Source organism: Aspergillus ibericus, assembly GCF_003184845.1.
Source record: "Aspergillus ibericus CBS 121593 unplaced genomic scaffold BO80scaffold_50, whole genome shotgun sequence".
NCBI lineage: Eukaryota > Fungi > Ascomycota > Eurotiomycetes > Eurotiales > Aspergillaceae > Aspergillus > Aspergillus ibericus.
Window position 1 is genome coordinate 100,870 of NW_020292148.1, and position 17,918 is coordinate 118,787.

The 17,918-nt window shown below is 49.5% G+C and overlaps 5 protein-coding genes and 1 non-coding gene across 6 annotated transcripts; 2 read left to right on the plus strand and 4 right to left on the minus strand.

The window, feature by feature from the left end:
* Positions 1-10: 10 nt before the first annotated feature.
* Positions 11-925, minus strand: BO80DRAFT_458548 (4-hydroxybenzoate octaprenyltransferase; the record flags this gene model as incomplete). Its single annotated transcript, XM_025722288.1, has 1 exon — positions 11-925. One exon carries the CDS (start codon positions 923-925, stop codon positions 11-13), a length of 915 nt encoding a protein of 304 aa, XP_025571283.1.
* Positions 926-1,850: 925 nt separating this feature from the next.
* On the minus strand, positions 1,851-1,929 carry BO80DRAFT_t264. Its single transcript has one exon. It is a non-coding gene; the product is annotated as a tRNA-Gly (tRNA).
* A 66-nt stretch (positions 1,930-1,995) lies between these two features.
* On the minus strand, positions 1,996-2,809 carry BO80DRAFT_365069 (uncharacterized protein; the record flags this gene model as incomplete). The annotated part of the gene is made up of 2 exons (XM_025716181.1): positions 1,996-2,233; positions 2,289-2,809. 2 exons carry the CDS (start codon positions 2,807-2,809, stop codon positions 1,996-1,998), a joined length of 759 nt encoding a protein of 252 aa, XP_025571284.1.
* A 1,577-nt stretch (positions 2,810-4,386) lies between these two features.
* On the plus strand, positions 4,387-10,664 carry BO80DRAFT_390696 (putative DEAD/DEAH box helicase). Its single transcript, XM_025717156.1, has 4 exons — positions 4,387-4,521; positions 4,583-5,243; positions 5,294-7,140; positions 7,195-10,664. The coding sequence occupies exons 1-4, from the start codon at positions 4,493-4,495 to the stop codon at positions 10,340-10,342; spliced, it is 5,685 nt and encodes a 1,894-aa protein (XP_025571285.1). The 5' UTR covers positions 4,387-4,492; the 3' UTR covers positions 10,343-10,664.
* Positions 10,665-12,455: 1,791 nt separating this feature from the next.
* On the minus strand, positions 12,456-13,387 carry BO80DRAFT_212118 (DUF3632 domain-containing protein). Its single transcript, XM_025714315.1, has 2 exons — positions 13,021-13,387; positions 12,456-12,951 (listed from the first exon to the last, which is right to left on the minus strand). The coding sequence occupies exons 1-2, from the start codon at positions 13,199-13,201 to the stop codon at positions 12,515-12,517; spliced, it is 618 nt and encodes a 205-aa protein (XP_025571286.1). The 5' UTR covers positions 13,202-13,387; the 3' UTR covers positions 12,456-12,514.
* A 1,513-nt stretch (positions 13,388-14,900) lies between these two features.
* On the plus strand, positions 14,901-17,019 carry BO80DRAFT_390701 (S8 family serine peptidase; the record flags this gene model as incomplete). The annotated part of the gene is made up of 1 exon (XM_025717157.1): positions 14,901-17,019. The coding sequence occupies one exon, from the start codon at positions 14,901-14,903 to the stop codon at positions 16,959-16,961; it is 2,061 nt and encodes a 686-aa protein (XP_025571287.1). The 3' UTR covers positions 16,962-17,019.
* Positions 17,020-17,918: the final 899 nt, after the last annotated feature.

Below are 17,918 nucleotides of genomic sequence, written 5' to 3' on the forward strand. Positions count from 1 at the left end.
GCGATAATGTTCACTTAAAAAACCCAACTATAAAACTTGCGAAAGCAATCCCAAAGACCCATCCAGACAAACCACGCCATCGAGAAAGAGAGGGCAAATAAATCAACCCTACAACCACCATCAACCCCAGGACTAACCCTCCTACAGAGAACACAAAATACAGCGGTCTCATATTCAGCAATACTCCCAAAACTGAAAGCATACCAGCAATGCCGCAAGTCAGCGCCCAAAGAAGAGCCAGCATATGATTTCGAAACAAGACCGCCATCCCCTTCACCCCAGACTTGACATCATCCGCCGTATCCTGCGTCGCATACAGAACATCATAAAACACAATCAACAACATAATGGCCAGCATCAAACATATTGTTGGAACACGATTCCCCCCCTCCAACACATCCACATCCAGTGACCACGCCGACAGCACGACCGTCAACCCCAACGATGAGCCCAACACCACCTGCGGGAAGCTCGTGAATCGTTTACAGAACGGATACACGAGCGACAGTACCGCTACTATCCCCGCCACATTCATAGCATTGGTCGACATATCCCGGAGAGAAAGGAAGGCGAGAGAGAAGAGCACAGCCGCACAGGTACATGCTTGCGAGGACGTGACTGCGCCGCGGACAATAGGTCGGGTCCGACATCGGGCTGTCTTTCGATCGAAGTCCTGGTCCACGATATCATTCCAGACACAGCCTGCACTTCGACAAAGACCGGCCCAGAGCATCAGGCGCAGGGCCTGTGTATAGAGTGTGCGAAGTGGAGCCGGTGATGGTCCGATGGCGGAGGCGTAGGCCAGGCCGACGATATGAGGGACCCAGACGAGAAAGATTCCATGCGGCTTGTCAATGCGAATGAGCTCCGCATAAGGCACCCAGGAGGAGGGGAGGATCGAGAGGAGACCTCCTTGAGGAGGCATGTATTCTCCTTCTATCAACGAAGATGATTCCAGTTTGGAGACCATATTGGGCGATATGTTTCGGGTCCTCTCACAGAAGAATAGCATCAACTTAATAGCTAGTAAACTAATATGAAAGAAATCCTCAACGATATAATACAATTTACTCCTCAGTTATATCTCAAACTATTCTTCTACCCCTCCCTTCAAATCACCTATCCCCAGTACCCAATCCATCGCCATCGCAGAAAGCCGTTACACAACCAACTGCACACACTACACCACCCCTCTCTCTTCAAGAAACCCCCCAAACAACTCACCGAGCCCGATTTAGATAAATATTCGCCGAATACGGTGGCTGCAGGACTCCGTATCTTCAGCCCCCAATAGCTTGAAGTTTCCTTTTTAAATATCCCTTGGCGCTAAAAGGCGCCCGTTTAACATATGTAAACGCCTTTAGTTGGGATTGAGAGAGAATTAGTTTTGTTGGGACGTTAGCCGTATGTATGTATGTATCTTAGGAATACCGTCGGTTTGAGTTATGGCTGTCAGGAAACGATTTTAGTGGGTCGGTCTAGATCTCCATGAAAGCTAGAAAAAAGAAAGGAAAGATGGTGGCTAGCGAGGGAATTAAAATGGTGGTGAGACATGATAGAATAGTCTGGATGGAATGTCGATGGTTGCCTTGGGTTTAGGTTTGGTGGTTGAGTTCAAGTGGGATCTATTTATATTTTCGTTGGTGTGCCAGACTGAGGTTCTGGTGGTCGAGATCGCGAGAGATTGCATGATGCTTTATTAGCTGTTACTAGATTGAAAGTATGTTTAGATGAGGATTCTATGTATTTAATGCTTTTTATAATTTCATTATAGTGACTTGATTGATGAAGCAAAAAAGGGGGAAGATGAGGGGTTCAATCTACCCGAGCCAAAAAGTAAATTCAACAGATGCATTAGCTGGGAGTCGAACCCAGAGCCCAACCTCACACACATGGAAGGGTTGAATGTTACCGCTACACCACTAATGCTACTTGTTGAAAAGCTCTCCTTTTTTGTAAATAACATTGGTAACAAAAGCCAAGCCCCTCCGAATGCTATTCAGCTTTTTTATGCCCAGCGTAGATAGAAACCTTTCGGCCGTCGGGCAAGACTCTTTCCCTCCCGCTGATGTAGACAAGCAGAATGCCATAGAGAAGATCGCAAACCAACGCGGTTAACCATAGGTAGACTCCCAGCGGCATATGGACATAGGAATATTTATCCGGCCATGTATAGGTCCGCCAGAAGAGTGGGATGTAGGGCATGAGGATCGTTGCGAAGGTCCGAGTGAGCCTGGCCCATCTCCTTAGCATTATACGATATCTCTCACAATTGAGCATGCACTCACCAGATAGCTATCGAGTTCGCACCCGTATGCCCCCGCGTAATCAACTGATTAAGCGACAATACCGAGATGAACAACTGCGAGAGCCCTCCATCCCAGAACTTGCACTCCGTCGGATCGCCGAACCTGCTAAACCACCAGTCGAGGAAGAGCCAATGTCCCAGTGTGCACCAGCACGTAAGCATCAAGAATATCTTCCCCAGGTTGTCTCGCACAAGCGGTGCATGCTCCCATTCATACTTGCCGTATTTCAGTGTCTGCCAGACGAGGCCCACGTCTATGACAGCCCACGCTACGAAGGCAGAGGTTTTGATGGGAGTATCTGCGAAATGAAGTGTGAAGACTATCTCCCAGGCGAAGTTGTTGGCCAGAGCGAAGAGTGGCATCGTGTAAGATTTGGTGCGGATGCCCTCGCGGATCATGAGGACGTAGCTGATGCACCAAAGGAGTATACCGGCCGAGCTGACGGGTAAAATCCAATCAGCGGATAGGTAACTGGGAGGCTCAGAGTGATTGACGCTCATTTCGCTTTGATTGCTCGTCTATGGTCCTAGAAAATGGAAAAAGTTTGTGAGTGGAAGGCATTCAAAGACAAGGGAAGTCGGGATTGACGGAGAGCTGGACAGCGTTGCAGAGGAACATGAGATTCCGTTTTGCTCACGTAATAGCAAGAACTCATTAGTGAGGATGTGATAGATGATATCGGACTCGTTGCGATGCCGGTCGAAACCAGGAAGACCTAGGCAGAGATCGGGGCGTTCCCCTCTACCACCTTCTCTGATGATGAACCGCCCCAAACCGAGATAACACATCGAACGAGACCGTATGAGAGATTCTATCGACCGAAGAGAATGGTCGATTTGGTGACAGGACGTACCAGGGTGGATGTTAAATTGGCCTAACAGTGCTTTTTCAGTGTGAGCGTTGGCCCAGAGGAGGTCTCTAATGGCGGGGCACGCTGGAGTCCCAATAGATCATGCCACATTGCTAAGAGGTTGCAACCTGACAATGAAGATGGTTGGAATACCGAAATGTAAACGCTGCATGGATGGTGATTGTGTCAATCAAACACAGAGAGTGCCCACCCGTACAATGGGATCGAGCCACCCCGGGTATATTGAGAGGGTCATCAGACGACAAACACCGGTTGCCCTCTGTAGCTGCTGAGAGAGTAGCACAAAACATGAAAGAGGTACCATGGGCCGCTAACAGCGTCTTCTCAAATATGCTCTCTGTCACAACACCCATGGCCCGAAGGTGAGATTACTGGAAGCCTTGTGTGTCAATGATTGGCATTTGTAAGCATGCACAGGCTTGTCCCATGAGAGGCATAGAGGCGGCGATGCCATTAGTGGGAGGCTATGCCAATGGATGCTGACCAGGGCATTGGTTTAAAAATTTAGACGTCTATCACCACCCAGCACCTGTTAATGTATAAAACAGCTCGCTCCAAGCATCCTCAGAGATTGTCCAGCCCCCAAAGAGCTAGCACCCCATCTCGGAGGAATATATCCAGTGGCTTTTATCTTTGGCTCCTTCGAATGCCCGTATGGCAGGGGTTAATTTTGAACTATCACTGAGTAGGCTCAGATATGATTTCACCGTTTTCAACCTATGAGTCGAAAGATGACGCATCAAGGTCAATCGCGATAGGCATGTTCCGGTCGGATATCCGAGTGTATGAAGGTAAAAACGAGAGTCATGATCAAGAAAGAGAACTGCCACCGTATAGGTAAGAGCCGAGTCGCTTGGTGGTTAATGGCGTATAAATTTGTCATATGATGATGACTGTGATGCTAGTCACTGACTAAGAAATTAGGAATTACTATGGTCCAAGACAAAGAAGTCGCTGCAGATTGTGGTGACCCATTGATACGCAACCCGCACCGAACGACAGAGGTACCTGTCAGCCTGTCATCATTTCATCGTTCAGAAAATGGTTCATCTTGTATATACTCATTTGCCGCATCCAAAGATACCAGATTCAGTGAACAATCAAGATCAACAAAGCTGACCGGGCACATGCATAAGGCTTTTTTGAAGGCTGCCTACAGCCTTGCGGTGCACTCTGACCTGGTCTCTACCGTCTGCCCCGCGCCCACAGACACTCGCCCAACTCTTGCGGAAAATTCTTCCCTCTTCCCATCATCTTCCATTACTCATATTACACCGTTGGAGTTTATGGGCTCTCTCTAAAGATTTTCAACATGGAGAATCCCCAGAAGCTCTTAAAATGGTACGTATGACACAGCCCACTAGGCTACCTTTAGCCAGAGTACTAACTCATTCCTCGTCAGGTACAACGATATCTACTCCCGTACTGTCGATCTCGTGGGTGACTACGCAGGAAGCGAACTATTCATCATTGAAGGAGATTCGCTTCTCTTGCACTGCTTTACCGACGACCAGCATGATTTCTCGAAAGGATTGCAGTTGCTTCATGCTACCTACATCGTGGAAAGATTCCTCGCACAACTTCGTCAACGGAACTGCAATATTCACATCGTCTTCTTTTCAGAACACTCGGACGTGTCGATTCCCCCGCATGCTGACAAGGCCTCCAAGCCAAGGTATCGACTCGCTCGTGAAGCTATCCTCCAGCATCTTCTGCAAAATGCTCCCAAGGCAGTCCCATACATGGAGGTGAAGTGCTTTGAGAAATACGACAAGCAGGATTTCGAGGATTACCTTGCCGCAGAGGGTGTTTATTTCATGATGTGTCACGACGGAGCATTGATTGAACCCAACCAGCATCACAGAATATTAGCAAAGCCGGTCGGAAACCCTCACGGCCCGAGAATGTCATCGGATGACGATGACTCGGATGGTGATTTCGATGTTGACGTTCCGTCGGCAACTTGGTCGACCAGTATTGCTCTCAGATCGATGATTCGTTGGTTTATCGCCCATAGATTCAATATCTCATTGCTGAACAGCGTGGAGTGTCGTGACACGAAGGTATATCCCTCCCTTTTGCCACTAATTAGTCCAAATTCTAACAGTAACAGGTATTCACAACCGTTTTAGAGGGTTCTGCAGAACGCGCTCAGAACCTTTATCAAATGGGGCCTGTCGATGGAGAAATAACAGAAGACCCAAAGCCATCAGAATCCAACGCCAAAGGAACACCAAAACCCGATACCGAGACAGCCCATGGCCATACCGAAGCTCATATCTCTCAAAGCGCTACTCATGCCAATTCCTCTTCGACTGAGTTTATGCTACAGAAGTTTCTCACCATGACAGACACTACATGCCACGCTATCACCCAACGCGAATGGGTGTCAGTACTCACAGCAAGTGTCATGCTGAGCTCTGACTCTCCCGAGGAGAAAGACATGGTGGCAATATGTGCCTTAATCCTACACACAGTCATTCTGGGCGAATGCAAGCTCGGCAATCGAGTCTACACCCCCACAGATAATTGCAATGGTAAATCCTTCCTGGTGCAGTATGCTGAGATAGCTTTGGTCATTCTCAAGTCCCCGCTGTGGCATGAGGGTGTCAGAACTCGATCTATCTGTTGCGACCTCGCAGACATGATAGACGAAAGTTTGTTCCTGACAATGCTAGAGTTATGTCGCACCTCAAATCGAGGATGTGAGTTCAGCCAGTCGGTATTAGCCAGGTTTTCAGTGCTCACCACACTGGTGAAACGTCTTTGCGGATCTGAGATACCTGGCAGCGAAGTGAGCAAACAGGTAGACAAGAAAACGACAGGCGGGGACAGGCGGACGAAGATGTCAATAAAGCACTTGCCTATTGAGCAGGGAAAACGTTCTAGTGCCGTCCTGCCTTTCGGCAACCCTGTCTTTGATCCTCATCTCAAGCCTATTTCTCTCGTCGTCGACGAGGCCTCCACCGAGAAAAGCAATCTTGTGACGTCGCGGACTTTCGAGGAAATAAGTCACTGGCATAACCATAAGCGCCCACTTGATAAACGAAATGAGGCCCCATTACCAGAAAAGCTCCTTCGCCGGAATCAGTTCTTCATGGCAGAGATTACGAAGTATGCTGCGAGTCTCACAAATGCCGCTGGGGGTATTTTGGAACCAGAGACAGTGTTCCTAAAATCTGGGAAATGTATGGATGGTCACCCGGCACGGGAGTCAAATCATCCAGTGACTGAAGCAGTTGGGAACCTGGAACTAAAAGCAAACTCCCCAAAGAAAGGCACCCGCAAAAAGACCAGTGCGCCAACGGTTAAACACCAAGCGGCGATTCAGATCCAAGAAAAGCGGCAGACTGCTGATGCAAAGCAATTGAGAGCTTGGGGCTATAAGTGCCGAAGTCTGGAGCAAGAAAATAACTTGATCCGAAGGTATCTAGAAGCACGTGAGTACCTTGTCGGCATACCAAAGGAAAAGAAGTATTTGGTGGAGGTCGACATACTCGCTTACCTGGTAAGCACTCTGGTACAACTCTGGAAACAAAAGTGTGCGACCAAGGAGCACGACAAGTCTATGCCGATAGTGGCGCTCACATGGTACACTATCCTCCAAATTTCAAAGGCGAAGCAAGGCATTACCGACGAGATTGCTCGCTGCATACAAGATACCATAAAAGTGCTTAATCTTCCAGCCCTCGACCTCCATCCTAACGGCACAGGCAAGCTTTCATTCGAGTTCACGCCGCTAGTATCTCCCAACTTCAACCATCAGGAAGACTTGTCTCCGGTAGAATTTCAGCTTGTTCATGCAGGGCCATACTTTGACCGCAACATGGACTCAGCGCCGGATCCTCGTGTCCATGATTTTGAACCCGATCGATGGCAGCGAGATATTTTGGACCAAATCGATGCGAAGGCAAGTCTATTCGTGGTCGCTCCGACTAGTGCGGGGAAAACATTCATCTCGTAAGTACATGATATGGCCATGCTACTGGGGAATAAATTCTGAAAGTTGCCCAGTTTCTACGCAATGAAGCAGGTCCTCGAAGATAGCAATGATGGTGTCTTGGTATATGTTGCGCCGACCAAAGCCCTTGTCAATCAAATCGCCGCTGAAGTCCAGGCAAGATTTAGCAAGGCTGGGAAGTCTGTCTGGGCCATTCACACGCGTGATTACCGCATCAACAACCCGACTGGCTGTCAAGTCTTGATCACAGTCCCTCATATACTTCAGATCATGCTTCTTGCTCCATCGAATGCTATGTCATGGTCATCTCGAATCAAACGGATAATTTTTGATGAGATCCACTGCATCGGCCAAGCGGAAGATGGTGTCGTATGGGAGCAATTGCTTCTCCTTGCCCCATGCCCTATTATTGCACTCTCTGCGACGGTTGGAAACCCGAAGGAATTCAATAACTGGCTCAGCTTGACTCAGAAGGAAAATGGCTGTGACTTGAAGATGATTGAACATAAGACGCGCTGGTCTGATTTGAGGAAGTTCAAGTACAATCCTCCGCAGGCTTTCCTCTTTAAGGGGCTACTTGATGTCACCGATATGGCCGCACTCGGTCTCGATGGTTGCCCGGACATGTCGTTCATACATCCAGTCACAAGTCTCATTAACCGATCCAAAGGAATCCCAGACGACTTAACCTTGGAGCCACGCGATTGTTGGACACTTTGGAAGGCCATGGACAAGTACAAAACGGAAAAGTATCCGCTTGACCCAGAATTAGATCCTTCGATTGCACTCCCAACCATTATCTCGAAGGCTAGCATACTGAAGTGGGAGGCTCAGCTGAAAGTTGTGTTGAAATATTGGATGAACAACCCGGACTCGCCATTTGATGCGGTTCTGCGGGAGCTTTCACCTGAGAATCAGTCCGGCAACAGAACTAATGTTCAGGTATCATCTGGCGTACTAGGCGAACCAGGAACACCCCGGGTAATAAACAAGAACAGTCTTCTTGATACGACCCTTCCCCTCATTTGTTCCCTACATGACCAGGACGCTCTTCCAGCGCTTTTCTTTAACTATGATCGGAGTTGGTGCGAAAAGTTATGCCAACATGTTCTGAATGAATTGCTAGAGTCTGAGGCCCATTGGAAAGCTTCGAGTTCAGCTTGGGCACAAAAGATAGCTGAGTGGGAAACCTGGAAAAAGGCGGAGGCCAAGCGTGCCAAGCAGAAACTGCCAACCAAGCAGGCGAAAAAAGGAGAGAGCATGTCCAAAGATGAGCAGATGCGTGAGAAAGCTACCGAGGAGTCAAGCTGGCACGCATCCTTTGACCCTGACGAGCCAGATCCCAGATTTTCCCTTGCCGACAGAAAGAAGCTATTGCCTTCCGAATTTGAGGCCTATGCTGATGAGCTCAAGAGACGTGAGACCCCCCAATGGCTAGTCGATGCCCTTAAGCGTGGAATCGGTGTCCACCATGCCGGTATGAATCGAAAGTACCGTCAGGTGTGCGAGATGCTCTTCCGCAAGGGTTACCTACGCGTGGTCATCGCTACAGGGACATTGGCTCTGGGAATCAACATGCCTTGCAAGACTGTCGTCTTCTCTGGCGATTCTGTCTTCCTGACAGCCCTTGGATTCCGGCAAGCAGCCGGTCGAGCTGGACGCCGAGGCTTCGACTTTTTGGGCAACGTGGTTTTCCAATGTGTCTCACATTCCAAAGTTTGCCGTTTACTGAGCTCAAGGCTCCCGAGTCTGAATGGTCATTTCCCCATTACAACGAGCTTGGTGCTACGACTCTTTATTTTACTACAAAAATCAGGACAGGCTCCATTTGCTGTCAAAGCGATCAATTCGATCCTGTCGTGTCCACGGATCTATCTCGGTGGCCCAGAGTCCAAGCATACCGTCCTTCATCATCTGCGATTTTCGATCGAATACCTTCGGCGGAACCATCTCCTAGACACAAGTGGGTTTCCCCTCAACTTTGCAGGTACAGTGGCGCATCTGTACTATACCGAAAATTCCAGCTTTGCATTTCATGCGCTCCTCAGTGACGGCTATTTTCACCGATTATGCAAGGACATCGACAGTAAACCCGGGGATGTCGTTCTCAAGTTAATGCTTGTGATGTCTCACCTCTTTGGACGCCAATACTTACGGCCTGCTATAATGGAATGTCTTCGGGCGTTTGAGAAGAAGTCGGCCTCTGTCGTGGTCCTTCCAGGCCTGCCAAAGCAGGCTGCTAGAGTCCTCCGCTGCCACAATAAGAAGACTCTCGATATCTACTCCGCCTATGTTACCACCTTTGTTGAGCAGCATGTCAAGGGTCCAGACTGCTTTCTCCCGCTCACAGGAATCAAATGCGGAGGCGATAAGTCCCCGGAAGAAATCAGCCGCTCGTTGCCCATCACCCCTCCCACTCGAGTCACATCTTCATTCGTTGCACTGTCGGGGCATAGAGATGAATGGCAGAGTATCGAGGACCTCAGTCAAAAGGTCCGTAGCGGCGTCTGGCTGGAGCGGGCCGTGGTTCCTTATGTTGGCCTTTTCCCCGAAGAGAGCCGGTTTGCACTAAACGCCTATCTATACGACTTCTTCAAGCATGGCAATGTGCGCGCTTTGGAAACGGGCAATATGATCCGCAGAGGCGACATTTGGTTTCTTCTGAATGACTTTTCCCTTGTTCTTGCGACCATTGTCACCAGCCTTGAGAACTTCCTCAAGCTGTCCCCTAACACAGATCTGGATTTGTTGGATGTGGCCGGTAGTGGGGATAACCACGAGCTCAGCTTGGATGATAATGCTATTGACGCAGACCAGTCATCCCCATCCCCGTCGCCATCCTCCGGAAGAACCACAAAATTAGCTGGTCGAACCTCGGCTACGGCTCAATCCAAAGCCAAGACTCCGCTCGCTCAGGGCCCCATCGCCAAAGCAAAGAAACCAAAAGTTGCAGACAGCTGGGAAGACGAGATGATGGATGACAATCCGAGCGAAAATGTGGACAATGTCCCCAAGGCACCCGAAAAGTCCACCACGAATGCTAAACAGAAGCAAGGAAAGGGGACGAGTAGCATTGCGCCCACCCAGCAGAGCAGTGACTCTTTCAGCGATTTCAACGAGAAGGAATTTTTGCAAGTCGTCAAAGCCTTTAGAATGCTCCAGGCCGAATTTAATGAAAAATTCAAGGCCATGTGGGCATAATAGACCGGATTTTTGATACTTTTGGATAGAGATTGGGCCGATCTTGGATGGACGTGTTGTCAGATTGGCTTTCGCTGAATTTCTATATTTGCAGACATTGCTTGTTGCTTGTTGCTTGTTGTATTGTTGGATATTTAACGGTGAATGAAATACAGAATGTGATTTACTTCCCTGACGCAACTCTTGGAAGCGAGCGTTGTCTTGGGCAGAAGGCCGATGCCGCGACTCGCACTCAGGGCAATGCTCTTGCTAGTTATCCTGCCTGCCTTTTGAAATAGAAGGAGCTTTGTGTATCCTGATGGAAGCTTCTACATTGAGAATCATGGATACGCTTACTAATGAAATCCCTCTCTATTCCAGTGAAGAGCGTCCAAATGCCATCACCCAGAACGCAAAGCGAAGTTCATACTCAGATCTTAGGCTCCTGCTCCAATTTTGACGTGTAGAAACTCATCACCTACTACGTCAACAACCTACATATACTACAAAAACGAGAAAAGATCTCTGATAGAACATTATCAATTATACCCATCTCTCCACTAAATAAATCAAACATTGCCCAACCCAATCCACTCCATTCCAATCCAAGCAATCCCATCCATTCAAGCACTATGTATGTTCCAGCATAGCGGGTATCGAGAGGGACCGGTCCCTATAATCCAACAATCAGCACATAAATCCACAAGATTTCCTAGTCAGGAAAAGCACCAACCTCTCGGCAAAAAGACCTGCTTAAGCCTTGAAGTGGATACCAGCACCGGCACCAAGACCAGCCTTGGCAGCGACGTTGGCAGCAGCACCGGCGTGACCACCGATGCCGATGTTGAAGGCCTCGGGGTTGGGGTTGGGGTTGGGGTCGGCGACGACGAAAGCAGCCAGGAAGGCAGTGGCGAAGGCGGCGAGGGTGGTGAACTGCATTTTTGCGGGATTGGTTCTGTATGTTACTCTTCGTTAGAAATGATTTTTAATATGTTTGTGATGGGAATCAACGTACCCGTCAAGGAATGAAATAGAAAGAGAGAGCGAGTGAAGGAGATGGCCGAGAAAGAGACAGATGCTGTGATGATGGATGGAATAGAAGCAGTTCAGACAGGATACTTGTATGCTTTTATATCTTTTGCCTCCCCTCTGAAAGCAGCATCTCCGAGAAGTCGGGCGATGGGTATATGGAGGGGTCAGGGGCGTTTGAGGTCTGATACCGCGGGCTGGAGCTTAATTTCAGATTGTGGGGATTCCAAACGGAGGAATCGCCGATCTTCCTTATCGAGACTGCGATCGGTAAGGTTCGGTCTGAAAGGGGGTTGATTGAGGAGGTTAGGTTCGACCGTTGACTCAATTTTGGGTTCCGCTGCCGGGGGTGATGACCATCTTGGCTAGACATTCTGGTCTTTGGGATATTATGAGATTCACCCCGCAAGTTGGAGGGACTTGGCGAGAGGACCGAAAAACACGAACGGGTGGTCTTACCTCGCTTTTTCTGTGTTTGAACAACGGTGGGCTGGTCGGTTCGGTTCCGACGAGCCAGCCCCAGATGCAACACCGCTGTGGATCTGCGGCTGGTATGAAACGGCTCCAGGTCTATTTTTATTCTCAGTCTCTTCGGTGCACAGTCTCCGTGATTGAACAATGCTTGGATGCTGGGTTATGCTGCGATGTCATGCATTAAACTGTTCCGGGGCTTGGTTCGGTCGTTGTCAGAATTGCGTCCTTTACCTTTTTAGGCCCGGGATTGGCGGTCCTGCTATCCCTGATCCTCCGACTTTAATTACAGAAGGTTTGGCTAGATAATATCTGGATTTTGATGTCTATCTCACCTGCCGTTGGAGTACTGGCCATCATGGCCGAATGCGCAAGTTGTCCGGAACTCGGGTACAATGCCACCCGATGTCCTCCTGCGAAGGCATGAAGTGGACTTGAGACGTTTCATTCTAGAAGCGCGGGATATCCTCCAGTGTGCAGTTACCTGGCTAGGAAGGATCAGCAAGCCATTCCGACTTCCAAGCACGCTGTGCGGGGCCAGCAGGAGTTGCAACTCGAGGTGGTCAGGCCGGTGAGCCGAAGATCATGCGACTTACCTTACCCCTTGAGGAATGGTGACTGCTCTCGCATGCTCGGACTGATCTTGCAGGTTGAACATGGACATAGCCAAGGCCATAGATATATCCGCTTACCTCACGGCTTTTCGCATCTGTCCATCGCATCAAGCGCAGTTTGACACAGTTCCCTGAATTCCTCCGTCCCATCCGGATGGCCCTTCACCTCCTCCAGTCGATGCCTCCAGAACTTCCACCGTGGGATTGAGAAGCCCTGCAATTGATCCGCCTTCCACAATTGCCCTCGTGTCTCCTTGTCCGCACACTTCCGTTCCCGACAAGCTGTATAGAGAGTGGGTGCAGACAAAATAATCCAGACCGTCGCATTCGGGATAGCAGCGTTCAGCAGTACCTTATGACCTATCCTCTTATGCGTCTCTAACGATACCATACTGCGCAAAGCTACCCAATCCCAAGGCGAATAGATTCCACGATTAGCGAAGTGGGCCAGAAGCCCGTTGAGATTCCTGTGCTTCAAATCCCACTTGTCGCCGAGTTCTTCGGGGGTCCTGGTCTCTAGGATACACTGTTAGTTGACTTACCACAGCACACAGAATTGGCGAGAAATGACAGAATGATACATACGACGCCACCGCTCATCTAAGCCGTAAAGAAGATAACCCTTGAGTGACCAATCTTTATACCCATCTTCTTGGTCCTCATCTTCAACGCGGACTTTAGGTAACGATCTGACGGCTTGCAGAACCGTTGCATGGGTTCCTCGCCCCAGTGTAGCTGAGGCACAATGCGAAACATCATCTCCCATAGCTCGAAGAGAAAGTGTTCGGGTGTTTCCGGTCGGGCCAAGTCATCATCGTCTCTGGGCTTGGGTGGGGTACTTGGGAATTCGGCGTGGATTTGGCTCGCTGCTTCCATGGCTGTTAGAGAGGAATCTGGCGGGAGGTAGGTGCACAGGAGATTGAAAACGATCTTCTCGACCGGGGAGGGTGGATGAGGATCCTCGCGGGATAGGCATAGGGGGTTGGATGCCATCTCGCAGGTGATGGATAGCTGGTACGAAGTGTGTATGTAGGAAGGTTTGCAGGCTGCGATGCGCCGCCTTTAAAATCAATGGCTGTCAATTCAACCTCATCTTCAGTGTATACAACTAGTAAGTCACCCCGGTCTAAAATATCATGTCAGCTTTTAGTTAGGATCATAAGCCTAAAATAGGACCTAGGTTGATTTGTATTCAATTCCAGCCTTTTCCATTCAACAAGAAAAAGACCATGATCCTCGCCTAAGTAACCTATCCGTAAGGCAGGAAGGAGGGGAGGCAGAAAGAGGCTTATTTCTCCGCTGCACAGCCTCCGGTACGGCAGGCTATAGCGGCCATGCGGCAAAGGTCCGCCGTAGTCCCCGTCCGGGACGTCCCGGTCAGACGATCGCCGTCGATCCCATCTCACCACCGCCTCAAGCTAGAACTACAGCTAGCCAGCTACAACAGATCCTGCAGATTCTAGGTTCATGACGTGATACTTAGATACCAATCGACCTCCAAGCTTACCATGAAGTATCTCTACTAAAGATCCAGCGTAAGTTCAGATCCGCTCAAAATTTAGCTTTAGGTTAGGCTTTACGCTCACACGAATACGAACCCACAGCAGAGATTTGGGATTAGCACGAGAACCGGACGTCAAGCCCACCCAGACCAGTCTGGAACGGGGTCAAATGGACGCGAACGGCCGCATCAATCGCTGGGAGTGGTATTGCGGGGTTTATGCCAAGCCTGGTGCGTTTGCATGGGGCAGCCATCCATCTGATGATCAGGATGGTAGTCACGGATGTCTTGGAGGATGAATACCTCGAACGGAATCCGTGAGATAGGCACAATTGGCTGCATCGCTCTAAGCCAGATTCGGACAGGTGGGTTATCACAGAAATGGTGTTGTTGCATGAACTGGTTCGAGAATAGAGCAAGTCTAATGGCATCAGTCTCGATGGCTGGTTGATAAAGTTGAGAATAGCTAGCTGTCTCTCCCATGGCTCGTGTCTACTGTATCATGATTGGTAGCGCTTGAGGAAGAGGCTGTGGTTATAGGCAATCGCTGGTAGCCAAAGCTTATACGGGCGCCAAGGCCTTGCAGTTGCACAGCTATATCGTATTCAATCCGCCAACGAGCAGAAAGATGTGTTTTGATCGAGAGCAAGGGGTCGAGCCTAGATTGCTCCATTTCACGAAATATAGTCACCGGATCAATGAGGATGGTCAGAGGACTTCTTCGCTCAAAACCTACATTCCTGGGTTTGGCTCCTGGGGTCAACGTCTGTCCTCTCTCACCTATAAAAGACATCGATAAACCATCGAAAGAAGCCCCCAGAGGTAATCCTGACATCTCAATAGCACTCCTTTACTATCATTCCATCCCTTCAATTCACATGTTTATCTGCTGAACTATCCTGTTCTATCTTACTTTCGTAAACGGTGTTGTATCATCAGCCTTGCTGTGGCAGAATACATCATCATGTCTGTCCTCACAATTAATGGAAACCGACTGAACCCCACGGCACAACGTCCGTTACTCAGTGCTTTGGGGCTCCAGTCGGAGGATGTATCAATCTCAAATCATATCCTGGTCCAGACCAACGAGCCCCTTTCCGATGTGCAGGAACTTGAACTTGAGGGATTAGGAGTCAAGATCCTGGAGTATGTCTCTGCGAACACCTATCTCTGTGAGTTGAAGAAACGAGATCAACTTTCAAACATCAAAGACCTTGGGTATGTCTCTTGGATGAACGATTACTTGGATCATTTCGTCGTTGAATCGAGTTTGAAATCTTCCGCCCATGCTGCAGAGGAGTCTCTATTTCCAGCCGTGCCCAAAAATCGTACCTCTCATCTCGTGGACATCGGCCTCCATAAGTATGTGGATCCCGAAGCACCGGGCCTTCGAAGAGCAATCGGAGCTGCTGTACATGCAGATCCGGCCGATTTGGAAGTGGCAGGGAATAAGATCCGGGTTAATGTCGAAAACCAATACCTGGATGATCTTGCTGCCATCGACGAAGTGCGGGTCATTGAACCAGTTTATAAGGCGCGACTGTTCAACACTCGGGCAACAGCCATCATGGGGGCTCCTGTCCAAGTCAATGGCTGTGACTTTGAAGGTGAAGGGCAGTTCGTAGCAGTGGCCGATACTGGATTTGATAAGGGCTCGAAACGGGATGTTCACCCTGCTTTTACCGGCCGAGTCAGTCGTCTTTACGCCCTGGGACGTCCCAGGAAGGCCTGTGATCCCGACGGCCATGGTACTCATGTCTGTGGATCGGTTCTTGGGGATGGGAATTCTGTGGCGATGGGTGGGGATATCCGCGGCACCGCACCGCAAGCCAAGCTTGTGCTGCAATCTCTTCTTGACCGTCACAATGGACTTGGCGGAATTCCATCTAATTTATACGATCTTTTCTCGCCGCCGTACAGGGACGATAAAGCTAAAGCAGATGATCAAGCTCAAGCGCGTATCCATACGAACTCATGGGGTACCAAATCCTTCGATGGTACCCAGCTGCCATATAACCAGTCCAGTGAAGCCATTGATCAGTTTGTCTGGGATCACAAAGATATGGTGATTCTTTTCGCCGCCGGTAATAGTGGAGTCGACGCAGATCGAAACGGAGTCATTGACCCCCGCCAGATTGGGGCGGAAGGGGCCGCCAAAAACTGCATCACGGTGGGAGCGAGTGAGAATGAACGCCCGGAGGTTCCGATTCGATATGGTTCTCGATGGCCTCGAGGTCCCATTACGGGAGATCTGATGGCGGATCGACCGCAGGGAATGGCAGCCTTCAGCAGCCGCGGTCCCACCAAGGAAGGGCGCATCAAACCCGACATTGTCGCGCCAGGAACAGCAATTCTATCGGCCCTGTCCAGGAAAGTGATTAAGGCAGAGGAGGACTTTGGGCACAGCGATGATCCGGCCTGGTGGTTTCTGGCTGGGACCAGTATGGCGACTCCTCTCGTTGCGGGTGGTGCTGCAGTGCTGCGGGAGTCTTTGATGAAGAATGGAACCCAGCAGCCCACCGCAGCCCTGATCAAGGCATTGCTAATCAATGGAGCGGTTGAACTGACTGGTCAGTATGTCCCAAGTGAGGCCGGACCGTCCCCAAACAACAGCAGTGGCTTTGGGCGCGTGAATCTGTCCAAATCAGTGATCCTCCCCAACCAGAACGACGGAGGCTTTGTTGAAGGAGGTCCCCTGGCCCAAGGCCAGAGCAGAGAGTTCGACGTCCCAATCCCGCCGGGAGCGGAAAGTTCGACTATCAAGGTAACTTTAGTTTGGACTGACCCCCCTGGTACCGAGCTCCAGAATGATTTGGATCTGAGTGTGGTCGGTCCAGACGGCAGGGAAAGACACGGTAACATGGGTGATAGTCCTGAGTTTGACCGAAAGAACAATGTCGAGCAAGTCGAGTGGAAAGGTCTGCAGCCCGGCACCAGCATCAAGATTAAAGTGCATGCTTTCCATATCTTCCAACGCAATCACAGCCAGCCCTATGCAGTGGTTTGGACCATCAACCGTCACTGACACATGCCACAAAAGTCTCTTCCTTTCTCTTGTCGGGTTTATTGATCTTTGTATTATGATTGGTTTCTTAGTCAAGTTTATCACTGGCATGTTCGAAAAGTCGAAGAGAGGGAGCTCCCTCGTCCAGAAACGAAAAGCAGGAATTGAGAAAGGGGAATTGAATCTGGGGTTGACCGGCGACAATTTGATATCCTTTTGTACTTGATTATTCAATCAGTTCCAGTAGTCGTTGACCACATATTATTCAGTCTCAATGTTTCATTGCGCCATTTCTTTGGCCCAGTAATTGTAGCAATTTGCCGGGGACATGTTATTACTTTCGAGCATTATTTTGGTATAAGCTTCTACGTGTCTTTCATACTCAAATATCAGGGTGACATGTTAAGCCTCAAGCACAAAGGGGGGGTGGGTTGCTAAGGCCGTGAATCCCTGCCGTGAATGATAGGCTAAGCGAGGTGTTGTGACCTTCGCCCCTTGCGCGAGATTGTTCCAACTGCGACTCTTCTACTCTCATGTTTCCATCGCCTCTCATCCTACCCACTATGAATCGTTCCATATCCCATCCCCTCGGCCACCGGACACGGTCCGACCTGCCTTATCCACCCATCCTCTTACTGGCGTGCGATCTGTTTCTAACCTTAATCTGAAGGCCATCGGACAAAGCCATGACTGTGAAGATTATTAGCCGTGGACCAGGTCAGGTCCTCCACTATTTTTCTCCTCACATCCAACCATCTGCCTTGTTATCATCTCCGAGCGACTCGACTAAGTCGTGGCTGTTCAAACAATACTTATGGACCATGTCGCGCTCTCTGCACAACTACAGCTTTTATCCTCTCAACTTTTGAAGGGCTTTTTTCTTGACACTTTTACGAGGTCGGGTGATCTATGGAAATGGAGTTATCACAACATGCAGCCCTGGTTATGAGTTGTCATGGGAAGTGCCAAAGACCCCTG

Excerpts from the sequence above, each read along its gene's own strand:
- BO80DRAFT_212118 (XM_025714315.1), bottom strand. The coding sequence starts at position 13,201 with ATGGGAGATGATGTTTCGCATTGTGCCTCAGCTACACTGGGGCGAGGA. Across the intron at positions 12,952-13,020 it reads CTTAGATGAGCGGTGGCGTC|AGACCAGGACCCCCGAAGAA; the intron begins GTATGTATCATT and ends AGTGTATCCTAG.
- BO80DRAFT_390696 (XM_025717156.1), top strand. The coding sequence starts at position 4,493 with ATGGAGAATCCCCAGAAGCTCTTAAAATG. Across the intron at positions 4,522-4,582 it reads CCCCAGAAGCTCTTAAAATG|GTACAACGATATCTACTCCC; the intron begins GTACGTATGACA and ends ATTCCTCGTCAG. Across the intron at positions 7,141-7,194 it reads GCGGGGAAAACATTCATCTC|TTTCTACGCAATGAAGCAGG; the intron begins GTAAGTACATGA and ends AAAGTTGCCCAG.